This window comes from Durio zibethinus, chromosome 18 (genome assembly GCF_047325235.1).
Source record: "Durio zibethinus cultivar Kanyao isolate XHJ-2024 chromosome 18, ASM4732523v1, whole genome shotgun sequence".
Taxonomy (NCBI): Eukaryota; Viridiplantae; Streptophyta; class Magnoliopsida; order Malvales; family Malvaceae; genus Durio; species Durio zibethinus.
In genome coordinates this window covers 4221048-4248824 of record NC_143179.1, presented here as the reverse complement: position 1 = coordinate 4248824, position 27777 = coordinate 4221048, and the positions used below count along the sequence as shown (strand labels likewise).

The following is a 27777-nucleotide window of genomic DNA, read 5'->3' as shown; positions in this document are numbered from 1 at the left end:
AACCTAAAACTCGTCTCAACCTCCTCTTTCTTTCTATCCAATTAGATTTCCCAAAAATAACTAGAAAAGCCTAGATATAAAAAAATTGTTACCAAGATCTACAAAAAGAACTAGAAGCCACCATCAGTTTCCATCCCCTTTTTACTATTATTCATTGCCTAATTCGTGTCAAGACCGTATCTGATTTGTTTTTTATTTTTTTGGCATATCCCATCGTATTTGGTATGTATTTTGACATGTCGATGGCTTACCTATATCGAACACAGATACAACACTAGTACGAGTAAAGGTTTGTTGTGTCATGCTTCATAGAAGGATTGTCTTGCAAAGCGAAATGATGATTCATGTAGAGTGGAATCGTATGTAGAAGTATAATTCTACACCTTTTTGTTTTGTTAATGATGCACAACAACTCTAATATTATTTATTAAGCAAAATAGCCTCAATCCAATTAAAAAAAAATTCATGTCAGTGAAAATAAAGTCAAATAATTAATCAATAACGTAAGAAACAATAATTTAACATAGTTTGATTCAATTAATCTATATCCACAATAAAAAAAAATTCATCAGTTGTAAAGAATTACAAACATACATCAATAAATCAATCTCATTCAACAATTAATACCCATAGATCATCTCAATCTTTTCTATTGCTATGAAGTATTCTTAATTCAAATAAATGTATATCCATGTATAGCCATGTGTACCAATTTATCATATCTATGTAAATCCTCTCAATTTCTTCCTATTCACTCACAAACATTTAAAAATACACACTCATAAGACATAAATCTTCAATAATCTTATAAGATATCTATCTCATAAAATCTTATAACATTTTTATATCTTTTTTTCATATTTAACTTTATAAAGACTCTACCTATTTATAAATATACAAACTTATCTATCAATAATCATTTCCTTTTAAAATTTTTCTCCTACAAATTTTTTTATCCATTAAGTAATATTTATCAAATTTTAAACAAAATTTTTGTGAGATTTATGTTACTATTCTCAACAAACTTTATATTGACGCAAATTCTATTAAATCATCAATTTTTATACTAGATATGCTTGATTCTCCTTGCAATAAAAGTCTTATAACAATCTTCTCTTATACATCTTCAAGTTTCACACAAATTAATTTTCAAAATACAAACTCGAGCTTTTCTCTTGAATCGAACCCTAATGGGATTGCCTCTTTTCATGTCTTAAACTTTTCAGCTCTGATATCACTTGTTAGGCTAAATAACTTTATTCCAATTAAACATTCACACCAGCAGAAACAAAATCAAACAATCAATCAATTATAAAAGAGATAACAATTTAATTTAGTTTTGCCCAACTAACCTACGTCCACGGATAAAAAAAAAATTTACTAGTTGTAGAGAATTATAAATCTCCATCAACAAATCCATCTCACTCAACAATTAATATCATAGATCTTTTCAATTTTTTCAATCCTATGGAGTATTCTCAATCCAAACAAACACATATCCATGTACATCCATACACCATATCTATATGGACTCTCTCACTATCCTCTAATTCATTCACAAATATTCAAACATACACACCTATAAAACGTAAATCTTTAGTAGTCTTATAAAGTATTTATCTTAAAAACCCTAAAACTCTCTTATATCTTTTTATCATATTTAACCCTATAAATATTTTATCTATTTATAAATATATAAACTTACTTATCAAATTTTTTTTTTTTTTTTTAGAATTCTTATCTTAAGTCTTTTTATCCATTAAATAATATTTAACCAATTTTAAATAAATTTCTTATAAAATTTAAATTACTATTTCTAACAAAAGAGAGCTTGAAAAAGGATTCTAGAGTGATGATTTCATTCGAAAGCTTTGAACTTTTAAGTAAAATTTATGGGCATGCATTTGAATAAAATAAAGTGAGGTTGTTTAGTTTAGAGATTTCTTTAGTCACGGGAATAGCTTAAAACAGTTATTAAAAATTAGTCATTGAGAGTTGAAAGATAAAAATGTTTAGCCTTTTCCAAATCTTATTGATTCGCCCTTTGTCTCAAAATTATTGTCCTTTATTAATTTTTTTCGTCAAACTAAAGCAATTTTGACCATTATTTTTAATAAAATAACAAGATTAAAAATAAATTTGTAAATTTTAAATTTTGAATTTTTTAAAACATATTTTTTAAAAATTTTAATTTAATAATATATTTCAAGAAATAAAGTCAAAGTGAATTTACTTTGACCAAAAAATTATATAGGGGACAACTATTTTGGGACGGAGGGAGTAAATATTATCATTTTCCTTATTAGTGGGGCCTTCAGTTTTAATTTATATTTTAATTTATATTTAAATATATTTTTTATTTTCAATAAAAATTAATATATTTTGAATATTTATTTAAATACAAATTAAAAGTTAAGATTTATTTGAATATAAAATAAAAGTTAATGTCTTATTTAAATATAAATTAAAAATTAAAAATTTATTTAGATGTCGTAAAAATATATAAACTTATATAGTGATAAAGTTCAAATATTTATTTATTATTTTAACAAAAAAATGTACCAAATGAAATATTGAGAAAAAAAAATCAAGTGTAAACTAACCTCCAAGGAAAAGTAAGTTATGGATATGATTGGACGTCATTATTGGCTTATTACCTTTAAAACTTTTGTTGAGACCATTCTCAAAAGAGAAGTACTTTGTTGGGGGTAGGCTAAAAGAAAGAGTTAATGTTATGAACTTCATTTAAATTATAATAAAATATTTAAATTTTAAAAATTTTTAATGTGATATATAATTATAAATTTATTAATTAATGTGATAATTATTTTTATTATTATAATTAATTTTAAATAATAATATGTGATAAATAAATAATTTTTTAAATATTATATTATTTAATAAATTTATAATATAATTATTAAATTAAAAATTTTTAAAATTTAAATATCAAATCAAACATTTTATTATAATTTAAAAATCATTCCTCATGTTACTCTTAAAATAAAATGTTAAACTTTTTCATTCGTGCGTGTGCATAGGTAAAAATCGTTAAATATATTTGTTTCAAAGTTAATGCAATTTAATGTAATATCAAAAAAAATTTTGATACATAATCCTAGCACTACCAACCATTTAGAAACTAGGAAAAATATAACTAGAAATTACACATTGCTAATTAGAATTTTAATTCACACCTATAAACAAGCAAATTCCTTATTTATGGGTAATTCATCACATGTCATGTCATGTCATGAATAGCAATAATTTTCTTCAAGAACAACATGGCAATGAACATTATTCTCTAGCCATGGCAGCAGGCAGGCCCCTTGAATGAAACCGATGCGCTCATGGGGAACGAAGCCTTGAACCGTTCTGGACAAATGGCGCACTCCTCCTGATCCGAGGCCTTCGAACTCAAGTTGGCCCAACTGAACCACTTCTGACCACTCTTCTTTGGCCCAAGCATTTCTGCATGCAACTCCGTTTGAATCAAACATTTCCCATCCAAGCACTTCAAACTTTCTTTGCTATTTTGCCTGATGATTTCGAATTTCAATGCCCAAAACAGGGAAATAAGTAAGGACGGCAAAAGTTAATATATCGGTTATTTTCCGGGTACCTGTAATTGAATTCCATTATTTATCAAAATATTTTAATTTAATAATTACTCGAATACTTTTTAATTTTTGCTATTTAAATCTTACTCATATAATATTAAAAAATTCATTAATTATCGGAATTCATTAAATACTAATTTATTATTTCAAAGTTTGACTTTTATACTTAAATTTAAAGTCAAATTTAATGTATATTATTAAAAAAATTAAATTAATAAATTAAAGTTAAATTGTAGAAATAAAATAAAGTTAAAAATATTAATTAGAGTATTTAATGAATTAATTTAGTTAAATATTACATTACTAATAGGATAAATTTCCATATATTCCCTGTTACCATAAGACTTACAGTGCTAATATCTCGTACAGTTATGCACTTTTATCATATGCTCAAATTAAGTAATATAAAATTACAATTACACCCTTATTTTCCCTTTGAGTAATTTCATTTTTCTTTCAAAACGTCTTTCCTCTTCTCTTACCCACTTCTTCCAATCTTTCAAATCCCTAGTTTTTTTTCTTGCAATCTCTTAAACATAATGGGGCAGCATATTTTTTTTCCAGCTCTTATCTTTTTTGACTTTCCTTCAAACATTTGGTTACTCAATTCTTTGTTAGCTCTCAGGAAAGATTGCCTTGTAACTTGCTATTCCTGTTAGATTGAAAGCCTTTCAATTCAAGACTTAGCTAAACTGAGCTTTCGCATAGAAATCCAACTTCTATTTAACTTACTTCCATTGTCAAAAAGACAAAGATAAAAGACACAAAGCGAGTCTTTAAGCCCTACGAATGAAAGATTCTAAGATCCTCCTTGCTTTTTGTGGGAATGGATAGTATCTTTGTAGGAGAAATTCACAACTCTTTATCTTTTTCAGGCAAGTATCCGATATTAGTTTTTCATATTGAAGCTGGGTATGTAATTTTTATGGATATGAAATTCTTTTGGGTCTGTAATTTTCCCTTTCTACCTATTTTTATCTCTAATTTTGCTCACCATTTCATAAATTAATTGATTGCTTGCCAACCCACCCCATGGATTCTTTATATTTTACAACTTTTTGGACAATTTTGCTGAGAAAGAAAAAGAATTTGGGGATTTGTAGAATTGGGTAGTTTAGGTATGATCAATTTAGTAAATTTGACACTTAGCTTATTTAGGTGATGATTATGATTGTGGCTTTTTTTTTTGGTTAAATATGGTGATAATAATGCTTTTGAAAAGTAAGATGAATTAAAGTTGATTGTTGGTGCTAAGCTATACGATAAAAATTTCAATTATGAGTAAAATAAGAATGTATTTATATTTGATGTATTGTTAGTATATCTATTTTATATATTATCAATGAATATGATGATATTATCTTATTAATGAAATAAATCGGATGATATCACTTTATTAATGAATAATTTTTTTTAAAAAATTAATTTTTATATATTTATTTTGAGGTCGATATTTACTCATTAATGATGTGATATCATTTAATTTATTAATAATATATAAAATTTATACATTAATAATGTATCAAAGTGTAAACTCAATAAAAATACCCATTATAATTGATTGTGGGCCATCATCTTCTTTATCTTTTGAGATTTTCAACTTGGTGTGAAGTAAGAAAATAGTTTGTGAAAGCTTCAATTTTGTTAGGAGAATTTAAGATAAACATGAAAGTTAAACCTTTTTTTTTTTTTTTTTCATTTTCCTCTTTTAAAGAGGCCATCTGTTGTTGAAAGCGTCAATTTTCAACTATTTTTTATTATTTTTTTAGAATTACAGTTGAAATAAAACTCATGATATTGAGCTAATGTTCAATTTTTTTATTTTTAATAAACACTGGATTTTTGAACTTGGAGAAATGGTAAAAACATTTAACGAGAAAGATTTTTTAAATCTAATATTAAGGTTTAAGTAGTTATCAATGGCAAGATTTGAAAATTTGGGTTAAGAAAAAGGATGTTAAAGTTATTTCATTAATTCATTAACGCCGTAAGACTTTATGATAATAAAGAGATATCTCAGAATTATTTAGGGTTACAAGTGAAAAAAATTCTTTAAAAAACATATGTGAGAAAGTCAAATATCATCAGATGGGTACGTGGTTTATCTTTAATTATAAATCATTCATAAATAAAATATAATATTAAAAATTAAGCGGCATGTTAGCAAGTAGCATCACAGTTCTGCTAAGAGGAGCCTAATATAAGCAAATATTCTGCAGTTTAGTACCTTTTGGGTTCTGATTTGGCATGTGATCTCAGCCTCTCATCTAATCTTTCCTTAGCTTCTCCTGCTACCCCTCCTAGCTTCTCATCTTCAGAGGCCCGAATGAACATGCTCCTTTGCTTTTTTTTTTCAAATAAAACCCTTGTCAGTTCCAATTACAATCTCCTCAATATAACCAGGAAAAGAAGAAAGTACCTGTGAAGAAACAAAGCTCTGATGAGTTCCATTATTGCTTGTATACAAACAAAAGTACGATTTTCTTGTGAAGCCAAGTGCTGCCTGGCTCGGTGAATCAGATGACCCTCCGCTTTGATGGATCCGTCTCCTTCTAGCACATTTAACACCAGGAATTATAAGAGCCATTGATGAAAGATAAGAGTAATAACTCTCAAAGAGTCTGTTAATAAACATCCACTATCTTTTATTTGATATATTCAGACTTCAGACTATTAATAAAGTATGTAATTCATAGTAATATCGAACATTTTTTAATTTTATTTTTCGTATCACATTTTTTAAATATATTTTTTCAATTCAAATTTTTTTTCAATTACAATAACAAGATTAAGTCTATCAACGGCTCACCACAAACCCTGCAGTTACGTACAAGGGTGAGCTATGTCCATAGAATAATTTGTAATGTTGAATTTGACTTTGATCAACCATGACTGTATCAAATATGAAGTCTTTATATTATATAAGAAATAAATTTTAGATTTTACTAATTCCAAGGCGTTTATTGTTATGGCAAATTAGTAAATCCAACCGAATTTAATGAATAAAATTTAATTTTTAATAATTATTATATAACAAATATCTAAAAGGAAATGAGATTTGTCACTGCAAATTTGCATGAGATCTCGACAATGATCCTTTTCTCAAGCGAAGGAAAGAAAAGTTGTCAAGTGAGCAGGATACTGAAGATGGAAAATGTTAGGGGCAGTGGAACTCGCTTACTTATGCTGCCACGTGGTATGACCAAAACTTTAATCATTCCTTTTTCTTTTTTTTTAAATAACCTAAACTTTCACAGAGAATAGCATGCTTATTCCACTCATTAGCAAATTTCTCCGAATTAACTCAGAAGTCCGCACTGTATCAAGCTGAGTCAAATGGCTTCTTAAGAAAAACTCTATCAAGCTGTTCTCTCTGACTCCAAATCTCTCACTTTTTTTCTTGAATCTAATCATCAGACATACCTACCTACATTTCTTTAATTAAATCTATCCACAAGTTGACATGATTATACCATTGGTATAATAGTCACGTCAACTAGATGAGTGAATTCAATTCCATACCTCCATCTTAGAAACACATGCTTCAACCTTTCATTTTGTTGTGTGGGAAGGCTTGAAGACCCTTTTTTTTTTGCTTCCTTAGAGGCCAAACTGATGACTTGAAGAGCGGAATAAAGTAAAATTCAAGAAAAAATTACTCTACAGAAGTTTGTGGGTTTTGTAACATTTGTCCAAGCAAATAAGACATGAAGACGAAACTCCTAAAAAGGCGAGAAAGGAGAGAACTGCTTTCTTCTAATTTCTCCACCATTTTTCTTCGATTCTTGATCATTTTCTTCCATTTTTAATTCTTTGTTTTGCTGTTCTATTCTTTGTTGGTTTCTCAGCTTTTTTTCAGCCTGTTCCTAGTTGTATTTTGGTCTTTCTAATGCCAAATTTGAAATTCCTTTTGGATTTACAGTCTTCGTTTTCATCTTCTGAGTTCTTGATTGGAGAATCATCTTTCTCGATTCTCACCAGCTCTAAGTTGAAGCAGAGGAAATCTTTAGATCATCTGCTGAGACTTGATGGGGAAAGAGACTGCAAACCTTTTATGGGAAAGAAGGGTTCTATTGAAATTAAGGTTGCAGGCCAAAATTTGTATCTTTCTAAGGTCTCTAACTCGGGAACTTGTAGTTGGGTACTGGAATCTGAGCCTAGCCATATTAATTAATAATAAGCCCATATTCCTACGTAGATGGGAACCAAAGTTAAAGTTGTTGGGTATTGATCTGACCAGAATCCCTGTTTGGGTCAACCTCATGAATCTTCCTCTTGAGCTCTACATGAAGACGGGATTAAGCTACATTGCTAGTTCAGGTGAAAAATTGGATTATGCAAAAATCTGTGTGGAAATAAATGTTAAGTTCCTGATTCCATTGAAGGCTTGAACAGCTTGTAAGATTTGATCTTTGTCTTATTTATTTTTGTTTTTTTATGTCTCGAACAGATTTTGAAGCCTTACGTCTTTTTAAGAGAAGGTAAAAAAATTCGTAACGAACGAGTTTCGATTCGATTCGAATTTTTAAAGTTAATTTATTTTAAAAAAATTGGATATCAGATCGTGTCGGATCGACTGACATGAAAAAAAAATTAAGATCAAGTCGGGATTGGGTTTTAGATAAATCTGACTCTACTTGACCCTATATATATATATAAAAATAAAATTTTTTAATTATTTATTTAATTTTTTAATTATTTATATATATTTAATTTTATATTTATATTAAAAATAATATTTTATTAATTTCGAATTGAATCGGATCGTATATAATTTTATATAATATCAAATCGAATTTAAATATAAAAAATAATAACAAATTATCAGATCGAATTAAATTTAAATATAAAAAATAATAAAAAATTATCGAATTGAATTTAAATTTTATATATTTAAAATCAAATCGAATTTAAAACGAATAAAAACTCATCTCATTTCTATCCGTTGACATTCATAGTTCTTTATCGGAGATTTGAGATTTTCTTGTAACGATCAAAGAAGAGGAAGTAAAAAGTCCATAAACTTAATGTAATAAGTTACCGATTGCAAATTTAAGACTGAAGATGACGTGGTTGAATAAGGAAACCAGTGACAAAGGACAACTAAAGTCCATTAACTTATTGTAATAAGTTACCGATTGCAAATTTAAGACTGAAGGTGACGTGGTTGAATAAGGAAACCAGTGACAAAGGACAACTAAAGCAGTGACTGACCCTATCATTGCCCTACTGAAGATGGAAGAAGGAAAAATCAATTATGTCACCCTGGATTTAGACTTTCTTGTTTTATGCTACAGACATCTGCTGGTCTGCTCATCACTTCGTACAATGTTCCCTTAATTAGTTTAGGGACAACAACATTATTTGTTTGAAAAATATATATATATATATATTTTTTTGCCAATCGAAATATATACTTTGAATAAACAATTTATAGATACGTAATTACATGGTTTTGTTAACAAATGCTTCAAAAATATTTTTTAAAATTGATTAAATTATTATTTATGATAATATTTTTATTAAATGTAGTAGTTGAAAATGAATTTGATGAATTCTAGAGATTGTTTAATATTTTTATTTTGATATTTCGAATTGTAATAAATTAATTAATATTTTATTAATAAATTACATGAATTATACGATTTGTGACAAAAAAATTACTTAATGTGATAATATTAGAGAATATTTTGCTAACAGTGACTTTATCTATTGATAAAATGTTAGATTTTTTAATTTTAATAATCAAAATTTAAAATTTGATAACTTCAAATTAAAAAAAAAAAAAACTGAGTACCTTTACAAACTTAACTGAATAGTTGTTATGGTTACTGAAAAGTAAAGGTTTAACATTTAATTTTACCTTTGCAGTCCAACATAATTCATATGCGGTGGCTCCCAATGAGTTTAGACGGAGTTCGAAAGGGGATATGTTAGCTAATTACAAGTTAGCTCTCTGTAACGACTTGAGTTAAACCCAAATTGAACCTTTCTTTTGTAACTTTGTCAATTCATAGCAGCTGGTGCTGATGTTGGTCAGCTGCCTGCCGCTAATATATGGGCTTAGTTTTGAATTATTTCAACCAACAAACGCTTTTTATGATCAAAACATATTTCTCAGAGTAATTACAAAAGTAATTATTCATGTGAATAATTATTATATGAAATATCATGCTTTTATTCTTAAATTTTTTTTTTTTTTTTTTTTTGAGAAGTCATGACTTTCATATTGAAGCATTCGGATATTTTATATGGGTATTGGAATATTCTTTTGTATTTTTACTTTTAGAGTGTTAATAGAAAGTAAATGTCCAAAATAAAATTCTCAAACATAATGTTGGCATTGAAATACCTTGAGTAAAGCATTTGAATGCCCTATCTAAAATGCACAAAGTCTGGCAATCCATTTTAATTTTGACACAACCAATTCAACAGTTAGATCTGCATTTGCCTTAAGGCCCATCAAATGAAGCCCAAGCAGGGTTGGTGGCCTGATTTGCCGTGGAACAATAAAAACAAAGAATGTTCTTCTTGTTCGCATCATATTTGAGGTACAACAAAATACACCAGACAAAAAAAAAAAAAAAAAGGGGGTGCATGAGAATCAAAGATACCACCTCCCCAGGATAGACCACTCTCGTCAACTCCAAAGATTCTCCCATTTTGTCCAAAAGTGAGGTGATGGGCTCTCCTTTATGAAATTTCCTCGCTGGTTTCTGAGTGTTGCTGCTGTTTTAGTCCACAAACTGACACATAATTTTCTCAGTGACCATGTGAATGCAGCCGTTCCGTTTATCGGTTCGCCCAATCCACGCAAATATAGATAGATTAATCGACTCAATCACATCACTTTTCATTTTCCATAGCAGAAAAGAAAACCAAAGGCATTGTCAGTCAACATTATATGTATATATTTTTTTTCATTTTAGTCGGTGGGAACAGTGGGAAGAAAGATGGACCCATTTTCTAAAAACTGGGTAAAGCAGGAATGGACCAAACATTCAATGTCGCCAGTTTCAGTATCCGTCCAAGTAATATTGAACTATGATATTGCTATTGCCGACTTGACTTTTGGCTGATATTGCAGGTGGTGTTTGAAAGTTGTAGATTTTAAAAATTTTGTGTTTATAATAATTTTTTTAAGTCAGATAAATATAAAAATAACGAATTTAAGAATAAATTAAAATTTTTTAAATATATTATATTTTTATTTAAAAATATTAAATTTAATAAATAAGAAATTACATCAATTGATAAGTTTATTTGTTTTCTTGTTAATTAGTTCTCAATTCACCTAACCCCAACTTCAAGCAAAAATTTCTCATTAAAGAAAGGGGTAGAAATTCCCAAATTTGATAAATAGGTTTTAGTAATGTTTTAAGAATATTTAAAAAAAAAATTTAAGTAATGTCTTTTATGTATTGAATCATCACATCAATTATCAATTACTATATTTTTTATTTAAAAGAAAATTTTAAAATTAATATTTTAAATAAAATGATACATTTTCCTATTATTGAAATAAATATTATTTGAATGCACCAATTATTATACTTAATATAAAAATATTACTGTAAAAAATAATTTTAAAGAATATTTTTAATAAACTTGTTATCAAAAACTCCAGCAATTTATAAAGAAGCATACTCCAATTTAGAAGTGAATTTTGAACTTAATTTAATTAATTTATATAATCACTGTTATTTAATAAATTTGTAATTTAAATATCAAATATTTGTAATATTGTTTTCTCAAATTAATTTTTTTTTCGTTTTCAAAATGGTGCCTCAGAAAGTGGGGATTGAAAGATTGACCAAACACCTAGTCAATCAGCATGTATCACCAATCTCTATCACGGAGTGAGTAGACAACCGAAAAGACAACATAAACGTGTGGGGTTTCATATCTTTCACTGATTTCAGCAATTCTCTAGGAAACACCCTTAAATGTCCCACAAAATAGGCTCGTTAGTTGTTGCAAAGATGTCAAACGTACGTTGGTTGCGTAGTAAGGAATTCAATAATAGAAGTTCGGATTCGAATTTTATAAACGAAAAAATAAATTTTAAAAAATAAATTTATTTTATAAAATTTGATTCTATTCAATTTTAAATTAATTATAATTTTAATTAATTAATAAATATTAAAAATTTTAGATAAAAAAATAATTTTATGAAGTCGAAGTGAATATGATTATATATACATAAATATGTAATTTATATTTATATTTTATATTTTGAAAATAATTTTTCGTAAGTTAATATGTAAAATGTTCATGAATTATATATTATTAATTTAATATTTTTTAAAAATAAATATTTTATTTTATTATTTGAACTTTTATTCCGTTGTTATTATAAAAATAATTATAATGGCAAAGATATTATACACTATCATTGGGTTTTCTTCCGAGCCATATTTTTTTGTTTAGAATCAATGACAAAAGTAATTATCAAAGTAAACAATGATGATGCTGTCGATGATAATAGATGGTTACATTCATGCCATCTAATGGAAACATGAGAAGATGGAAAGAAAAAGAAATAAAAACGATCAACTAACGACTCATTTGGTCTTTACTATTTTGCTTAAAAAATTAAAAATCAAATTAATTATTTTTTAAAAAATAATTAAAACTGACCGATTTATTTTTAGTAATTAAGCTGACATAAATCAATCAATTCTATCAAAAAATTAAAAATTTTCATCATTCTTTTATAAAAAAAATAATGTATGACATTTTTTAAAATATAAATAAAAATATTATATATTTATATTATATAATATATTTAAAAATTTATTAAAATGTTTGATTAATTCAACCGATTTTATTATTAATTTTAAAAATAAAAAATTGATTAAATTAATCGATTAAATCACTTCATTTAATTAATAATTATCAAAATTAAATTAATTAAATCAATTTGATTGAATTCAATTGATTTTAATAAATCAAATTGATTGAAATTAACTTATGATTACCCTGCTTATAAAAAAAGTTTTGGTCATTCAAAATCGCAAGCTTTTTAAATTATCAGAGACAAAGATAAATGTATCAGAAAAACTTTTCACCGACATAGTCAATCAACCTTATCTTATTCAAAGTGCAATTTGCATATAACAATGCCTTTGCCTTTGTTATTATTATTTCATCAGATAATACAACGCGGTTTTGCCACGGAAAACAAGATTATAGGTTTGGATTTTTCCATATAGCCTACTTTTTTTCTGTCCGCTTTTTCTGGTCCATGATTTCGTTCTGTTCGCTTAATTATTTTATTGCTAATGCAAATTAATAAAATATTCAGAAAGTTAATTAACAAATAATAATACCTCGTAAAAGATCTTCAACTAATAACTGCCAACACCATAATTAACTGCTTTATTCTAAAAGACTAAAATAATTGAAAATTTGGGTTTTCTTTTTTTGCATAAAAAGATAAATATCCGAACAAAAAAAAAGGAAAAATGACGAAATTAAAATTCACGTTCATATATATATATATATATATATATTTAAAGCTTCTTAATCATTAAATCAAGAGGTGAAAGATGAAAAATTAATTGTTTTTCATCCTCCAACATCTCCTTTGCTCTCAGTGGTGGGCATTTTTTATTTGACTGCATTTGATTTTTTTTTTTGTAATTTTACATTTATTGATTCAAAATTATCAAAAATTAAATTTAACTTTTTAAATTAAAAATTTAATATTCTACTAATAAATTATTCGTCTTATAAAATTAAAAATTCAATTGAAAGTAAAAATCAATTGTGTCAAATCCAACTAACACTTACAAAATTTTGTTTTAGTTTTAATCGGCCCGACCATTTAGGTGGATTGTTATTTAAAATATTATTAATATATTTTAATTTATAATTTTAAATATATTTTGTAATTAAAATTAAATAAATTTTCAAATCAAATCAATCAAATTCGAAATTAAAAATCTTTATTCAAAACTTCATTTGTATGAATAGGTATAAGTCACTAAGTGTAATGGACTAAGATTTAAATAGAGCTTTAGAAAATTTTGAAATTTCCAATTTAATTGATTGAATGTCAGGAGTGAGACAAATGTTATGTACCAAAAAAAAAAAATGATATGTTACTACTCATCAATTTTGGAATGAAGTACAAGTATTTTGCCCTTTAAAGTCAACTAAAAAACTCGTGCTATATCAATCTCAATCCAAAAATAGCCATTTATATTTGATTTGAACTTGGAATCTAATTGAGATGAGATTTGTGTAAGATCTTAAGTTTGAGCTTTACTACTTTCTCTTGTATAAAAAATATTAGACAAATTTTTTTTTTATTATCATAATAAATATCAGATCTGAATTTTTAATAATAAAAAATTAGATCTCTTAATTTAAAATATTTTACGGTAATATGATATGAAAACGATACGAATTAAAAATACGAAAATAATATGATTTAAAATTTTAAAAAAATCATAAATAAACTTAATAAAACAAAAGAATATTTTATATTTTATATTTTTATATCGATATGAATTATAACATGTAATTTTTGTATAAAATATAATATAAATATAATATTTTATACGACACGATGATACGAATTACTAAATATACAAAAAAAGGAAAAAAAGAATTTGGATTAGGATTATGGACAAAAAACAAAAAGCATTTTATTTATAATTATTATAGCATAATTAATTAATTAATTATAATTTAAATTATGTGAAATTTATAAAATTTTATATAAAATTCATATTTATAAATATAGATTTTTACATAATTTTTTATTATAATTAAATAATTAAAATAAAAAGAATGACACATGATATATTTAAAAAATAATTAAAAAAGAAAGGAAGTAGGAAAGAATTTGCACAGAAAGCCCACCCAAGCACCAAAGTCCACCTCATTGAAGTCGAACTTGTCACCTTCTTCTCTTTTTAGTTTCTTAAATAATCCAAATCCTTCCCAAATAATACGAACTCTTTTGGTTTTGACGGAAATTTTGCATGAAACCATCCACGTGCCTTCACTCCTAATCTCTTTCATTTTCTCTCTTTCTTTAATTCCTTACAACTTAAGGAAAAAATACAAGTCACTGCCATTTTCAATCCCCTTCAGTTTTTTCGAGAAAATTAAAACCCCCCGCCACCTCCCAGCATCCGGAAAAGAAAAAGAAAGAAAAAATTCCATTATGAATTTTATTTTTAAAACAAAATAAAAACCAAAAGACTAAATTCCCACGGAGTGAGATAGAGAGAGGGAGATTGGAAGCAGAGAGACAAAAAGAGAATTTGATAGAAAGAAAAGATTCATCGAAAGTGCATAAAAAAAGCCCTGAATCAAAGGCGGCCCAGCCCTAGCACCAACACCGATCCAGTATCTCCGTCTCTTCTACTTTCATATTAACTCTCTCTCTCTCTCTCTCTCTCTCTCTCTCTCTCTCTCTCCCCGCTTAAATCTGGTACTTATTAATCTGCCTTTTTTCTTTTTTGGTGAATTGTTTCTTTTAGCTCTGTTTGTTGCTTTTAGAAAAGACCCTTTTATGTAAAGGAAGGTTTATTGCTGTTTCTTAGAGCTAGTATGTGAAAATTCTAGTATATTTTAAGGAAAGGAACAAAACCCAGAAAAAAAAAAAACCCTAGCTTTATCTCTTCTACACTTGATTTACACTACATTTAAGCTGATGTCCCATTTTAGCTGAACCCTGTATTATACATTATGGCATTTGATCAAAACTCAATACCAAAAGATCTAAGACCATTGAATGAAGTTAGAACTGTAACTGAAGAGCCCCGCATTGCGGCTGCGGTGGCAGCTACTAGTAATGCCAGTGGCAGAAAGATTGAAGGATTTTTTCCCAACCCATCTCGGGATTCTGGAAATCCTGGTTCTATGTCTGTGTTTTACCCGGCATCAGTGGCTGATGCCGGTTTTGTAGGTTTAGGGTATGGGAATGCAATGCCCTTGGCACCTGGTGTCCGTGCATGGAGGCCTCACATGCCGGTGTCAATGCCTGTGCCTGTGCCTGTGCCACTGGATCATCCAAGTATGAACCCTGTTGTTGGGTTTGGTTATAATCCCAATTTGAGCAATATGGTGGTTGCTAATGCTGTGGATCAGGTTAGTAATGATGTGGCTGGGCATGGTTATGGTCCTAGTTTGGGCAATAGGGGCGGTGGGAATGGGAGTGATCAGGTGAGTAATGATATGGTGCCAACAGGTTTTGGACATAGTTCCAATGTGGGAAACAGGGGCAGTGGCAATGCGAATGATCAGTCTAGTAATGAATTATTAGGTGGGCTTGGTTATAAACCAAATTTAGGACTTAGTAGTAATAGCGGTGGGGCTGATCAGGTCAGTGACGAGGGTATGGATGATTCAGTTTCAGGGAAAAAAGTTAAGATTTTGTGTAGTTTCGGGGGGAAGATATTGCCTAGACCTAGTGATGGGATGTTGAGATATGTCGGGGGGCGGACAAGGATTATTAGTTTTAGGAGAGATGTGGGCTTTAATGAGTTTGAGCAAAAAATGGTGGATATATATGGGCAACCTGTGGCTATTAAGTACCAGCTTCCTGATGAGGATCTTGATGCATTAGTGTCCATTTCATGCTTGGATGATCTTGATAATATGATGGATGAGTATGAGAAAGTGGTTGAAAGGTCTTCAGATGGTTCAGCTAAATTAAGGGTATTTTTGTTTTCAGCTTCTGAACTTGATCCTTCTGGTATGGTTCAATTTGGTGATTTACATGACAATGGGCTGAAATATGTTGAGGCAGTGAATGGTATTGGAGATGGAGCTGCTGGTGGCATCACTAGGAAGGAAAGCATAGCAAGCATGGCTTCAACACAGAATTCTGATGTTAGTGGTACTGAGGCTGTTGATAGGATAGATGCTGGTCAAGGGGATGTTAGAGGGCCTCCATCGACAAACATGTTGTCACCTAGTGGGAATTCAGCTACTTTTCAAGACACTGCTCCAAAAATGATGGCTGTGGATCCTAAACCTGCTGTTTATGCAGATGCTTCTGCGCTTCATTTAGGAACTCCAGTGGTTAGGTCTGGTCCTCCTCAAACATTGTCTTCTCAACCTGAGGCTGAATCCGAGAGAATGGTGCCCTTTACTTCGACACAGCAGCAATTGGGATATGATTTGCAGCAGCACTTTGCATCTACATATATTGATCCTCATCATGAAGTTATTAACCATACTGATTACGTGCATCTCGAGCCTCAAATGGGGTTCTTGAATACTAAGTTGGTGGGAAATACTGGTCCTGTATTCAGCCAACAGCACTTTCGTGATAATGATACCCCTCATCAGTTTATTACTGCTTTGCACATGACAATGGCTCCCTCCACTTCCCTTGTTGGTATTAGACCAGCACTGGTTCAGCCACTGTTGCAACCCCAACAAACTCCTTTGGAGCGTTATCCTGATGAAAGCGCATTTGGAACGAGGGTAGTTCAGCTTCCTGTTAATCAGAGCCACAATGTTTATCAGGCCCAGCTTCCATCAGCAATGGTTGGAGGAGGTTCTGCCTGGCATCATATTCCACAAACTGAGCACGTTGTCTTTTCAGATGGATCATTGCCTCGGCACCAAGTAGCTATTCCTGAGAAGATACCAAGGCTAGAGGACTGCTTTATGTGTCAGAAGGCATTGCCACATGTACACTCTGATCCTTTGGTACAGGACCAAAGAGATAGTGGTGTAACACCTATAGTAAATAAAAATTCAATTTATCATAGTCTCCATCGAGAAGATGCTATGAGAATTTCATCAGTAAACAGAGTTGTAGTGACTGGTCCATTAGGGGATAGCATCGCTGAACAAGGAGTAGGGATTCGACAGCTTGGTCACATTGATCATCAAGTTGGAGCACTTCATTCAGAGGCAGTTGGATTCTCTCAAGGTCTTGATTCACAAAATGAACATGAGAGGATTATTTCCCTTAAAACAGATAATTCTAATCATCCTAGGATCCCAGCAAGCCAGGGTATGACAGGTTTGGCGAGCGAGTTACAATCACCATATGTTTTGCCAATTCAATACCAGTTTAAACAGGGGGTTCCACACACTGGGGCAATTGGCGTTCAAGCTTCAGAACAACCAGTGCATGAAGCCTCAAAAGAATATCATGGCAAGCTTCCTGCTTTCCCCAAAGAAGATATTGTAGACCCTAACCATCTGATCTCAATTGATGGGATGATGGAGACTTTTCGGATAAGCAATGAGCAGAGTAATTCACCTGTTGATAAAGCCAGAATTGAAGATATCTTGAATGAGAGATCTCCACAAATAGTAGGAAGAGAGATACTTTTGGATAATATCTTTAGCAAACCAATGGACTCCAATGAGATGGTTATCTTGGGTAATGTAGTAACACATGCACAATCAAAAGTTGGAGCCCAAAACTTGGATTCTGTTGATGTTCAGTATGGGAACGCTCTGTTTTCTGGTGTTGAGTCAGCACATAAATTGGATGATGTTTCATGGTTGCAACAGAAGGTTGTACTAAACGACACTGAAGCTGCCCCTTTGAATGGTGACGTCCAAACTTCCTTGTCACCATCCAATAGAGGTGGAGATGTATTGGAGTCCTCCAACTCCCTTTTTAGCAATCAAGATCCTTGGAATTTACAGCAAGGTACTCTTTTTCCTCCTCCTAGACCTAACAAAATTCAAACAAAGAGAGAAGGATTAGCTACTACAGACCCTTTTGGAGAGAAACAGGTAGTAATTAGTGGGGAATCTAATTCCCAATTGGAAGATGAAGTTTACCAGCCATTAGGCCATGTAAGCAAGAATTTCAATTCAGACCACACACGGTCCACAAAAGGTGAGATATTTGATTTTAATGTTGCTATAAAATGTTGGCATTTATCAATTTATGCTTGTGGATTAAATGTTTGTTGTTGTTGCTGTTGCTGCCTTCGCTGCCAAAGGCTCAGCTGAGGAACTTATCAAGAAAGAACTACAAGCTGTTGCTGAGGGAGTAGCTGCTTCTGTTTTTCAGTCATCTGCCTCTTCCAATCCTGACTTATCAACACAGGTCAACGTGTCTGGTTACGAAGTTAATCAAGACACAGATGTTTCAACTAGTGACATTGAAATGCAGCATAAAGCTAAAGTTGAGGTTTGCAATCTAAGATCTCTTCATCCTCTATTTGTATGCTCGTTGTCCTCACTGCACCCCTCTTCTCCATTGCCTATTTTTGTTTTTGGTGGCCTTCTACATATGCATTTATTGAACTGTCTTTTATGCTATTTTTATTAACTCAGGAAATCAAGATGAAACAGCCTGACAGAACAAATATTGGTTTTCGAGTTTCAGATGGCATTGGTCGCTTGCAGGTTGAAGCATTGTTTTTATATGATTTTATGCTTTTACTGTTAACCTCTATTGCCCATTAACTTAGTTAAATGTTCATTTGGCAGATCATTAAAAACAGTGACCTTGAAGAGCTGCGAGAGCTGGGTTCTGGCACCTTTGGTACTGTTTACCATGGGAAGTGGCGCGGTACTGATATTGCAATAAAACGAATCAATGATAGATGTTTTGCTGGAAAACCTTCTGAACAAGAACGCATGGTTTGGCTCTTTCTTTTCTTTTTGTAAGCTTCTATTTTCTCCATATTAGTTCCACTTTGTAATTTCACTTGCAAACAACTTGTTTTGTGGTAAATGCATATGATCAGAGAGATGATTTCTGGAATGAGGCGATTAAGCTTGCTGATTTGCATCATCCTAATGTTGTGGCTTTCTATGGTGTTGTGCTTGATGGTCCTGGTGGCTCTGTGGCAACAGTGACCGAATACATGGTTAATGGTTCTTTAAGAAATGCTTTACAGAAGAATGAGAGGTACTAGTAATTCTAGTTTAGTTTTCTATACAGTCTAGCGTATAACCTTTCTCCAATAATTGTGTTTCAATTGTACATTTATCTGAATAGTTATTGAATGACCTGCTGTTGCTAGGAATCCTGATAAGCGTAAGAGACTCTTGATTGCCATGGATGTGGCCTTTGGAATGGAGTATTTGCATGGAAAAAATATAGTGCACTTTGATTTGAAGAGTGACAATTTACTTGTCAATCTTCGAGATCCTCACCGCCCAATATGCAAGGTTAGTTATTGGGCCTGAGCTTTATTGCAATCTCATTCCAATGCAAGTTCTACGTTGGGAAAGCTTTTGATTATTTATTCCAGGCATCCTAGATGAAATTGACGTTTCTTTAGATTCACTCTAGATATTAATGGATAGATATGTAAATTTGATTCCTTGTTGGAGCATGTTAAGTTGGCATATTAACAAACTACTCTTGTCTTGAACTCTGAAGGAGATTACTTTTGTAACTAAGTTGATTGATGTATAAGATAATCAGGTACTATTTGCTGAGGATTTGGGGATGGGATTGAGGTTTATGAAGCTTTTATTGCAGATGCTCGAAAATTATGTTTGGTTTAAGAATAGCAGTCATTAACAGGATATAAGCAGAGCAAGGTCTTGTATGAATATTTATTAACTTGGAATGAATGTTCCTGAGATCTTTAAGCTTAATCTCTAATTTTAGTAGTAGCCTTTTAATTTCAACCTTCTGTATAACCTTAATGGAAAGTATTATCTCGATGCACGAGCCTTAATTAGTCATTATAGTAGTTTGCCAATCGCACACCATTTGCCTGTAGCTGTATATATACTTTATAGCATGGGATTAATGTCTAGCAGAAAAATCTACTTGCTTCAAAAACAATCTCATCCAAGTTTTATACCTTGATTGACATTCGTTAATAATTCAACACGAACCATTTTGTTAGTCGTTATTTTCTTTCCCTAGTTGTTTCATGTTTATCTATTTCTTAAAGGTAAGCTTCCGTTTATTGTTTGTTTGTTTTTGGTTGGGGAAACACAAATTGTCTATTAGTTAGAAATCAGCTTGCTAGAAATTTTGGGTCTTTGTTGTCCATGTTAATCTACCGTTTTCTACAAATTCTGGGCTTCTTTATCCTATGATTTTTTTTTTCCAACTTTAACCCATGAATACCTTTTATAATTCAAATAACTTGGAGTTTTGCTCTCGTGTTTCTGTTTGACGCATGTTTAATGGCTATAATAGAGTGAGCTGATAGCTGTCCCCTTCCATTTGAGCATCTTCCCTCAAAGTAAAAGAAATAATTTCCTTATGGTTTAATGAGTTATAATCTTTTATGGTCACAGCTTACCACTAGCTTCTTTATTATTTGTTTCCTTTCAACTTGCTTCTCTTAATGTGAGGGTGGTAAACTTAGAATCCGTATTCCCTTTCAGATGTTTACTCTTTTATATACTTGTAAAATATTAATAAGATATGACTAGTGCCTAGTGATCGATTTGAGCATTTCTGGAGTTAACTCAATCAGTTTCCATATATTGGTCGATCATATTTGAAAATACTCCTTTGTATTTTCTTCTCATTTTACTGCAAAATAAGACGCATAATATGAATTATGAATTTGTAATGAAGCATGAAAGATGTTGTTCTACAGTTCTACTCTCTTTTATAAGGTCCATTAGATGTCATCTGCAAACTTTCTAACAAATTGGTCTCAATGCACTCTCTTGTTGGGCTATAAATATGAATAACTGATTGATTTAGACTTGAGACATTGACTGGGAAGTTTCAAATGGTTTTATAGAAATATTAACCCTTCAATATGTGCAAAGACTGCTTATATGGATTCTGTTTATTCTTGAGTTGAGGACCTCGATTGTCTCAACATAAAGTATGATATATGATATGATCAACTGTTGAGACAAGTGAGCTGCCAATTAATGGGTGATTGCATGGTACTGTAACCTCTAAGATATTGCTGTTATATGTTGTTTCTGTTAAACTGATACCTGAAGGTTATCTTGTTTTTGCTTATTGGTTTTGTTATTTTAATTTCTGAACTCATTCAATGGATTCAGTTTTCACACCTAGTTTTTGCTACCAGGTTGGTGATTTGGGCCTATCAAAGGTGAAATGTCAAACTCTGATCTCAGGTGGCGTGCGCGGAACACTTCCATGGATGGCACCAGAACTTCTAAATGGCAGCAGCAGTCTTGTCTCAGAGAAGGTTTGTGCTTTGCACATTTTCTAGTACCCTCTATCATTTGATTTTGGGATAATGTCACAAATAGCTCCTAAACTATAGTCACATGTTCAATGTGATACTTGAACTTCAAAAATCTCTAATGTAATACTTGAATTATGAATATATTAACTAATGTGTTACTTGAAGTGTTGTTTGGCCGCCATGTGTCATCATTTGGAGCTAAGTTAGGGGTAAGTACCATATTAGTTAACAGAGTTGATAGTTCAGATATCACATTAAAGATTTTTAAAGTTTAGATATCAGATTGAACATTTCACTATAATTCAAAGACTATTCGTAACATTAACCATTTTATTTTCTTACCGCGTCTCAGTTATTTCCTTTATAATCATGAGAACTTTTTTTTCTACTATATAGTTAATCATGAGATTTTTTTTGTTTTGATGTTTCCGCTAACTTAGGTAGATGTGTTCTCATTCGGTATTGTGATGTGGGAGCTTCTCACAGGAGAAGAACCATATGCAGACTTACACTATGGGGCTATTATAGGTAATTGTATTATTTGTAAATGTAATCATGAATTCTGTTTTTGGTGGATCACAGTTTGTCTCACTGATCATTTTGCTTGGAATTCCATTCAGGTGGAATTGTAAGTAATACACTACGCCCACCAGTTCCAGAATCATGTGACCCTGAATGGAGATCATTGATGGAAAGATGCTGGTCATCTGAGCCATCAGAGAGACCAAACTTCACTGAGATCGTGAATGAGTTACGCTCAACGGCTGCAAAAATTCCACCTAAAGGACAAAACCCACAGTAAACAACCCAAAGTTTCAAAATGATTTTTGGCAATCTGGTCACTGTTGGCATCTCATGTTTCATTTGCATGGCAGTTGGAATATACGTTGTAAATGTGCTTGGCAAGAATGTAACACAGGGAACTAAGGTTTTTTTAAAAATTTTTCCCCACTGTTAATAGAAATTATACTAGCTTGATTGTGTTGCACTTAAAATTCCATTTCCATAAAAATGGTGCTTATAAGAAATTTATTGGTTAATTATGTTGAAATCTTACATCACCTGTCAACCAAACAGCTTGTTCAATTGTTTGCATTTCCAGTTTCTTCGACCTAAATTCTCTGTTCTCAAGCTTAGAAATGTGCAGCGTGGGGGGCAAAAGGGGTATGGTCTTGACAAACTAATGGCTCTGAAGAATAGCATTTAGGTTAGGGCATCATGCCAGGAACATAGGCTGCTTCCAGGGGCGTATAGTACACGGCTAGGTCCTAGGGGGACCTGTTTGCTAATTTATTAACTTACTATATATGTTGAATATAATTGATTTAAAGCAGTTATATGTACTGTTAAAAAAAATAAATAAAGGAATAGAAAAAATTTTAAAAAAATGTTTTTGAGATATATTTTTTAAAAATAATTATATTTTTAGAATACAATAAAACTTTAAAATTTTTTGAACAAAATTAATGAAAATGATTATGCATAAAGATTTTTGTTAATAGTTGATAAACATATATGTTTTTTTTAATGAATAACCATGTCAAGTTGTTTAAATAGTTATAAATTTTTTTGTTATAAAATTATTATAAATAAATATTTTTATTCAAATATAATTATTCATTTAATAGTTGTATTCTTTTGTTACATAACTATTTTCAACAAATATTTTTATTCAAACATAATTATTTAAACCATGGATAATTAAAACAAATACTAAGTTTATTCATCAATGCACAACATTCTAAGTTACCAACAACAATTCTTTACTAGCTTGGAATGTTGGTACATAATTTTTAATTTTTCAGACAAATAAATATTATAAATACAATAAAATATATTTTTTTAAACTTTCAATTAACATATATACTTTAGAATTTTAATGAAGTGGATGGTGTCTATAGATTAAACTTAAACTCTTAATGTTAGAATTGAAGATATAACACATATTAATTATTATTCTTTCAAAGGTTTATAACCGTTTTGACACTGTTATGATTATATGCTTATCCTATTCATAAACATTTATAAGAGAGATCTCAATTCTTTTTATTTAAAAGACATCATTTTTATGTTTATATAGATAGAGTTTTCATAATATCTCAATTGTTTTAAACATTTAAATAATAAATTTCATTAAAAGTATAAAAACTCATCATCTCCATACAATAGATCACACTAATTTCTAAAATTTAAATGAATTTTACTAATACTTAATACGCACGTAATAATAACATGATTTGCCCATTAAACTTTGTAATTAGAAGTTACTAATTCAAAAGTGAGTTCCCATTATTGGTGTCTAGTAGTTCGATTTAAATCTATTCTACTTGTAGTACTAATAACCAAAATTTTCTTTTATGGTAATTACCTTCACTTAAGATTGAATATCTAATATAATCACTTCATAAGCTAATATGTCTAAACTTTTCATTTTACATATAATTTATATGCTCTAGATAAGGGCAAAGCTAGGTTTTTTACTTTGGAGGGCTATATAAAAATAAGGTGAATTGATAAAAATCTAATAAAAAAATTAATGTTAAATAAAATAATAATGTAATTAAATAAAAAGTATAAATTTCTTTTTACGATTAAAATTTTTTTTTTGGATATTTAAAGAACAATTAAAATCTAATTAATAATTGTTTGAAAAAATAAAGAATAAAAGTAATGTGTTAAAAGGTTGGGTTTTAGAAATGAAAAGTTTCGTAAAAATAAAAAAAATTATAATGTACAATTAAATTTGTAATTTTATGTGCACAATATATATAGGTAGTTGAATTTTTTTGCCTAAATAAAAAATATTTGATATAATAATTAATGTCAACATGTTTGTTTAGTTAATTGAAAACATTTTATTTTAAGGAATTAAAAAATTCAATGAAATAATAATTATTACATTAAAAAGGATAAATTTTTTATTGAAAAAGAAAAGAAAATTGAATTATTTATTACATTTACAAGTAACATTTATAATAATTTATGAAATTTATCACATCATTACAATTGTTCCTATACCAAATTATTATTATTATTTTTAGAGGAATATAATTTTACCATTTTTTGGATGAAAATATACTTATCGTAAGGTAATTTTAAGGGAATCAAGGTGGTCAGGCCCTACCAGCCTCCTCTAAATTTGCCATGGCTTTAGACATTGTTGTATCATTTTTGTCATTTTAAACAATAGTTAGTATTAGTTGGGCCACAACTCTAAACTCATTAATATAAAATTTTCAATCATTCTATTTTTGCACTTTTATCTTTCTTTAATACAATTATTTTTCTAGTATAATTGAATAAACTAAAGGGATAGACCAAATCATTTTAGTACTTTCAAGATACTTAAGGATCCTTTTAATGATTTTCCATTAATAAGTTGTACTAAACTTATTACCTTATATAATTTATGTATAGTAAAATTACACTCAAATTTTATAATAATATGATGGTAATTTTTATTTATTTTATTTAAAATTTATAAGGAACTATCTCCCTGCCATGTGCAAATATGTATTTTTTATTAAAGAACTAGATGGGTTACTCGTGCGTTGCCATGGGTCAAAATTTTTTTGTTTTATGATCTTATTAGTAGGTTTTTTAATTTCTTATAAAATTTATTTAATTAAAAGTAAAAAAAAAAAAAGATAAAAAGTTAAAAACAGTAACATAGAGATGACATGTGCACACCTTCATCAGCCTATTTTCCTCACAAAATTTATTTAATTAAAAAATAAAAATTGAAAACCCAAAAAGTTCTGAAAAAAAGAAAAGAAAAGTAAAAAATAAAAAAGAAATTGAATCTTATTAGTGGTTCTGTTGACATGGTGAACGTGTTATTTTCAAATCATTTGATCTAAATGTACTAGTTTAAAATCAATTGATAGATAGATTGATATATTCTAATAGATTGAAAGAGTAAGAATAAAAAGAGAAAGAATCTATCAATAAGAAGGGAGAACTCATCTATTTCTATCTATCAATTTAAACATAATCTCTTTGTCAATAATTCATCGATTTCAATCCAATGTGCATCTTGCCTTTTTTCAAATTACTTCAATGCCTATTTAGCTAGCAAGACATTAGTAAAAATCGAAAACTCAAAAAATTGAAAAAAAATGAAAAGAAAAAATAAAATAATTTATCTAATTAAAAAATAAAAATAAAAACAAAAATGAAAACAAAAAACAAAATATGCAAAAGAGCTTATAAAGGGTGAGACATGGATATATATATATATATATATATTTTTGAGGTTGCAACAATTTGAACCATAATCATTGGAACTAAGACTTCTATCCAACAAACAACATGATTGTTAGCCACGCAAACATTTTCAGTGAGTTTTAAATACTAATTTCTAAATTAAGGTATCAAATAATAATTATTTTATTAATCTATATTTGAATACAAAATTAAATTAATAATAAAATATATTTTTATATATACCCCAAAATGTGTTATGACAGATCTCATTAAACACACTTTCGACATAATCTCGTTTCTCTTAAAAATTCAACTTGTCTCAACTCGATATGTAAAAAATTTTAAAAAATCAAAATAAAAAAGAGGAAACAATGAACCAAAAACAAAAAACAAAATATGAAAAAGAGCTTATAAAAGGTATCACACGAAAACTTATAAATATATATTAAGGTTATAAGGATTTGAACCTTGGTCATTGGAACTAAAAGTTTTGGCCAATAAACCATATGATTGTTAGCTACGCAAACATTTTCATTGAGTTTTAAATATTAATTTTAAAAATTAAGGTATTAAATAACAATTATTTTATTAATTTATATATGAAAATAAAATAAAACTAATAATAAAATTCATGTTTTTATATATACCATGAAATGTGTTATGACAAATCACTCTAAATACATTTTCGATCCAATTTCATTTCTTTTAAAAACTTAACTTGTCTCAACTCGATATGTAAAAAATTAAAAAAAGTATAGAAAAAACTAAATGCATGGCATATTGTTGGTATTAAACAAGTCATATAAAAAATTTTAAAATCCCAAAAAAAAATTTATTAAATTTTGTAAAAAAAGAAAATTAAGAAAAATAAAAAGAAGGGTAAAAAAAAGGGACAAATTTGGTATAAGTGGGTTTAACACACAAAAAGTAAAATTATTTAAAAATATTTTTTTAAAGTAGTAATATATTAAGAAAAAGTAAAAAAGAAGAAAAAAACTATTTCATAAAAAAATCTGAAAAATATTTATGATACATATAAAAAATTAGAAAAAGATAAAAGTAAAAAGAAAGAAAAAAAAAGATATACCTTATATGTCAAGCGAGTACAACAAAAAAAATTAAAATTTTAAAAAAATATTAATTAAAAAAAGTAAAAAAAGGGTAAAAAAGCAAAAAATGAAGCATTTTGTATAAATAGGTCTCACATAAAAAAAACAATCTTTAAAAAGATTTATTAATTTTTTTGATAACTTTTAGGAAAAGTAATTAAATATAAAAATTGAAAATGAAAAAATTAAATATTTATAAAATATTTTTTAAAAAATAAAAATATGAAGAAGTGTATATATATATATATATAATTTAAAACAAAAAAATTAACAAAAAAAGGAAAAATGAGATTTTGTAACTAGGTACAATGAATGAGCATTCTTCACCCATTCATGAGTTACTTTTATATTATGGATGGATATCAAATGGGATTATATGAAAAAATTTTCAAATATTTAAAAATATATATTAAATATAAAATAGAAAAATGAAATTGTCATAACATATAGATATGTAAATTTATAGCTAGACTTAATAAAAAGAGTCACCACCAATCTTTTTTACTAAGTGTGATTGGTCACCTGAGGAATCTATCATTTTAAGGAGCTCCTAAACTTGACTAAAAGTCTCTAAAAGAATAGGTTAGGGATTAAACCAGAATAAGGTTCGAGATTCAGTTACATGTGAAAAAGGTTATAGCACCCCCACATGCACATCTGAAGGATAATACCATATTATTTCAATTTTATCCTAGGGTGGTTCTAATAGTTTCAAATTCTTATTTCAAATATTAGAAAAATTCATAAGAT

At 29.0% G+C, this 27777-nt stretch overlaps 1 protein-coding gene across 8 annotated transcripts; it reads left to right on the top strand.

Annotated features, from left to right (window-relative positions):
* Positions 1-14697: 14697 nt before the first annotated feature.
* LOC111299005 (RAF-like serine/threonine-protein kinase 20) lies at positions 14698-22768 on the top strand. Of its 8 annotated transcripts, none has more exons than XR_016329628.1 (9): positions 14698-18453; positions 18560-18750; positions 18897-18968; positions 19053-19205; positions 19313-19476; positions 19592-19739; positions 21590-21712; positions 22157-22240; positions 22333-22768. XR_016329628.1 is itself a non-coding variant. In XM_022893843.2 (9 exons), the coding sequence occupies exons 1-9, from the start codon at positions 15327-15329 to the stop codon at positions 22512-22514; spliced, it is 4248 nt and encodes a 1415-aa protein (XP_022749578.2). In that variant the 5' UTR covers positions 14698-15326; the 3' UTR covers positions 22515-22768. The 8 variants fall into 8 exon arrangements, 4 of the variants coding, with proteins under 4 accessions (XP_022749578.2, XP_089603162.1, XP_022749580.2 ...); XM_022893843.2 differs by having other exon boundaries at positions 22153-22240; XR_016329630.1 differs by lacking the exon at positions 19592-19739.
* Positions 22769-27777: the final 5009 nt, after the last annotated feature.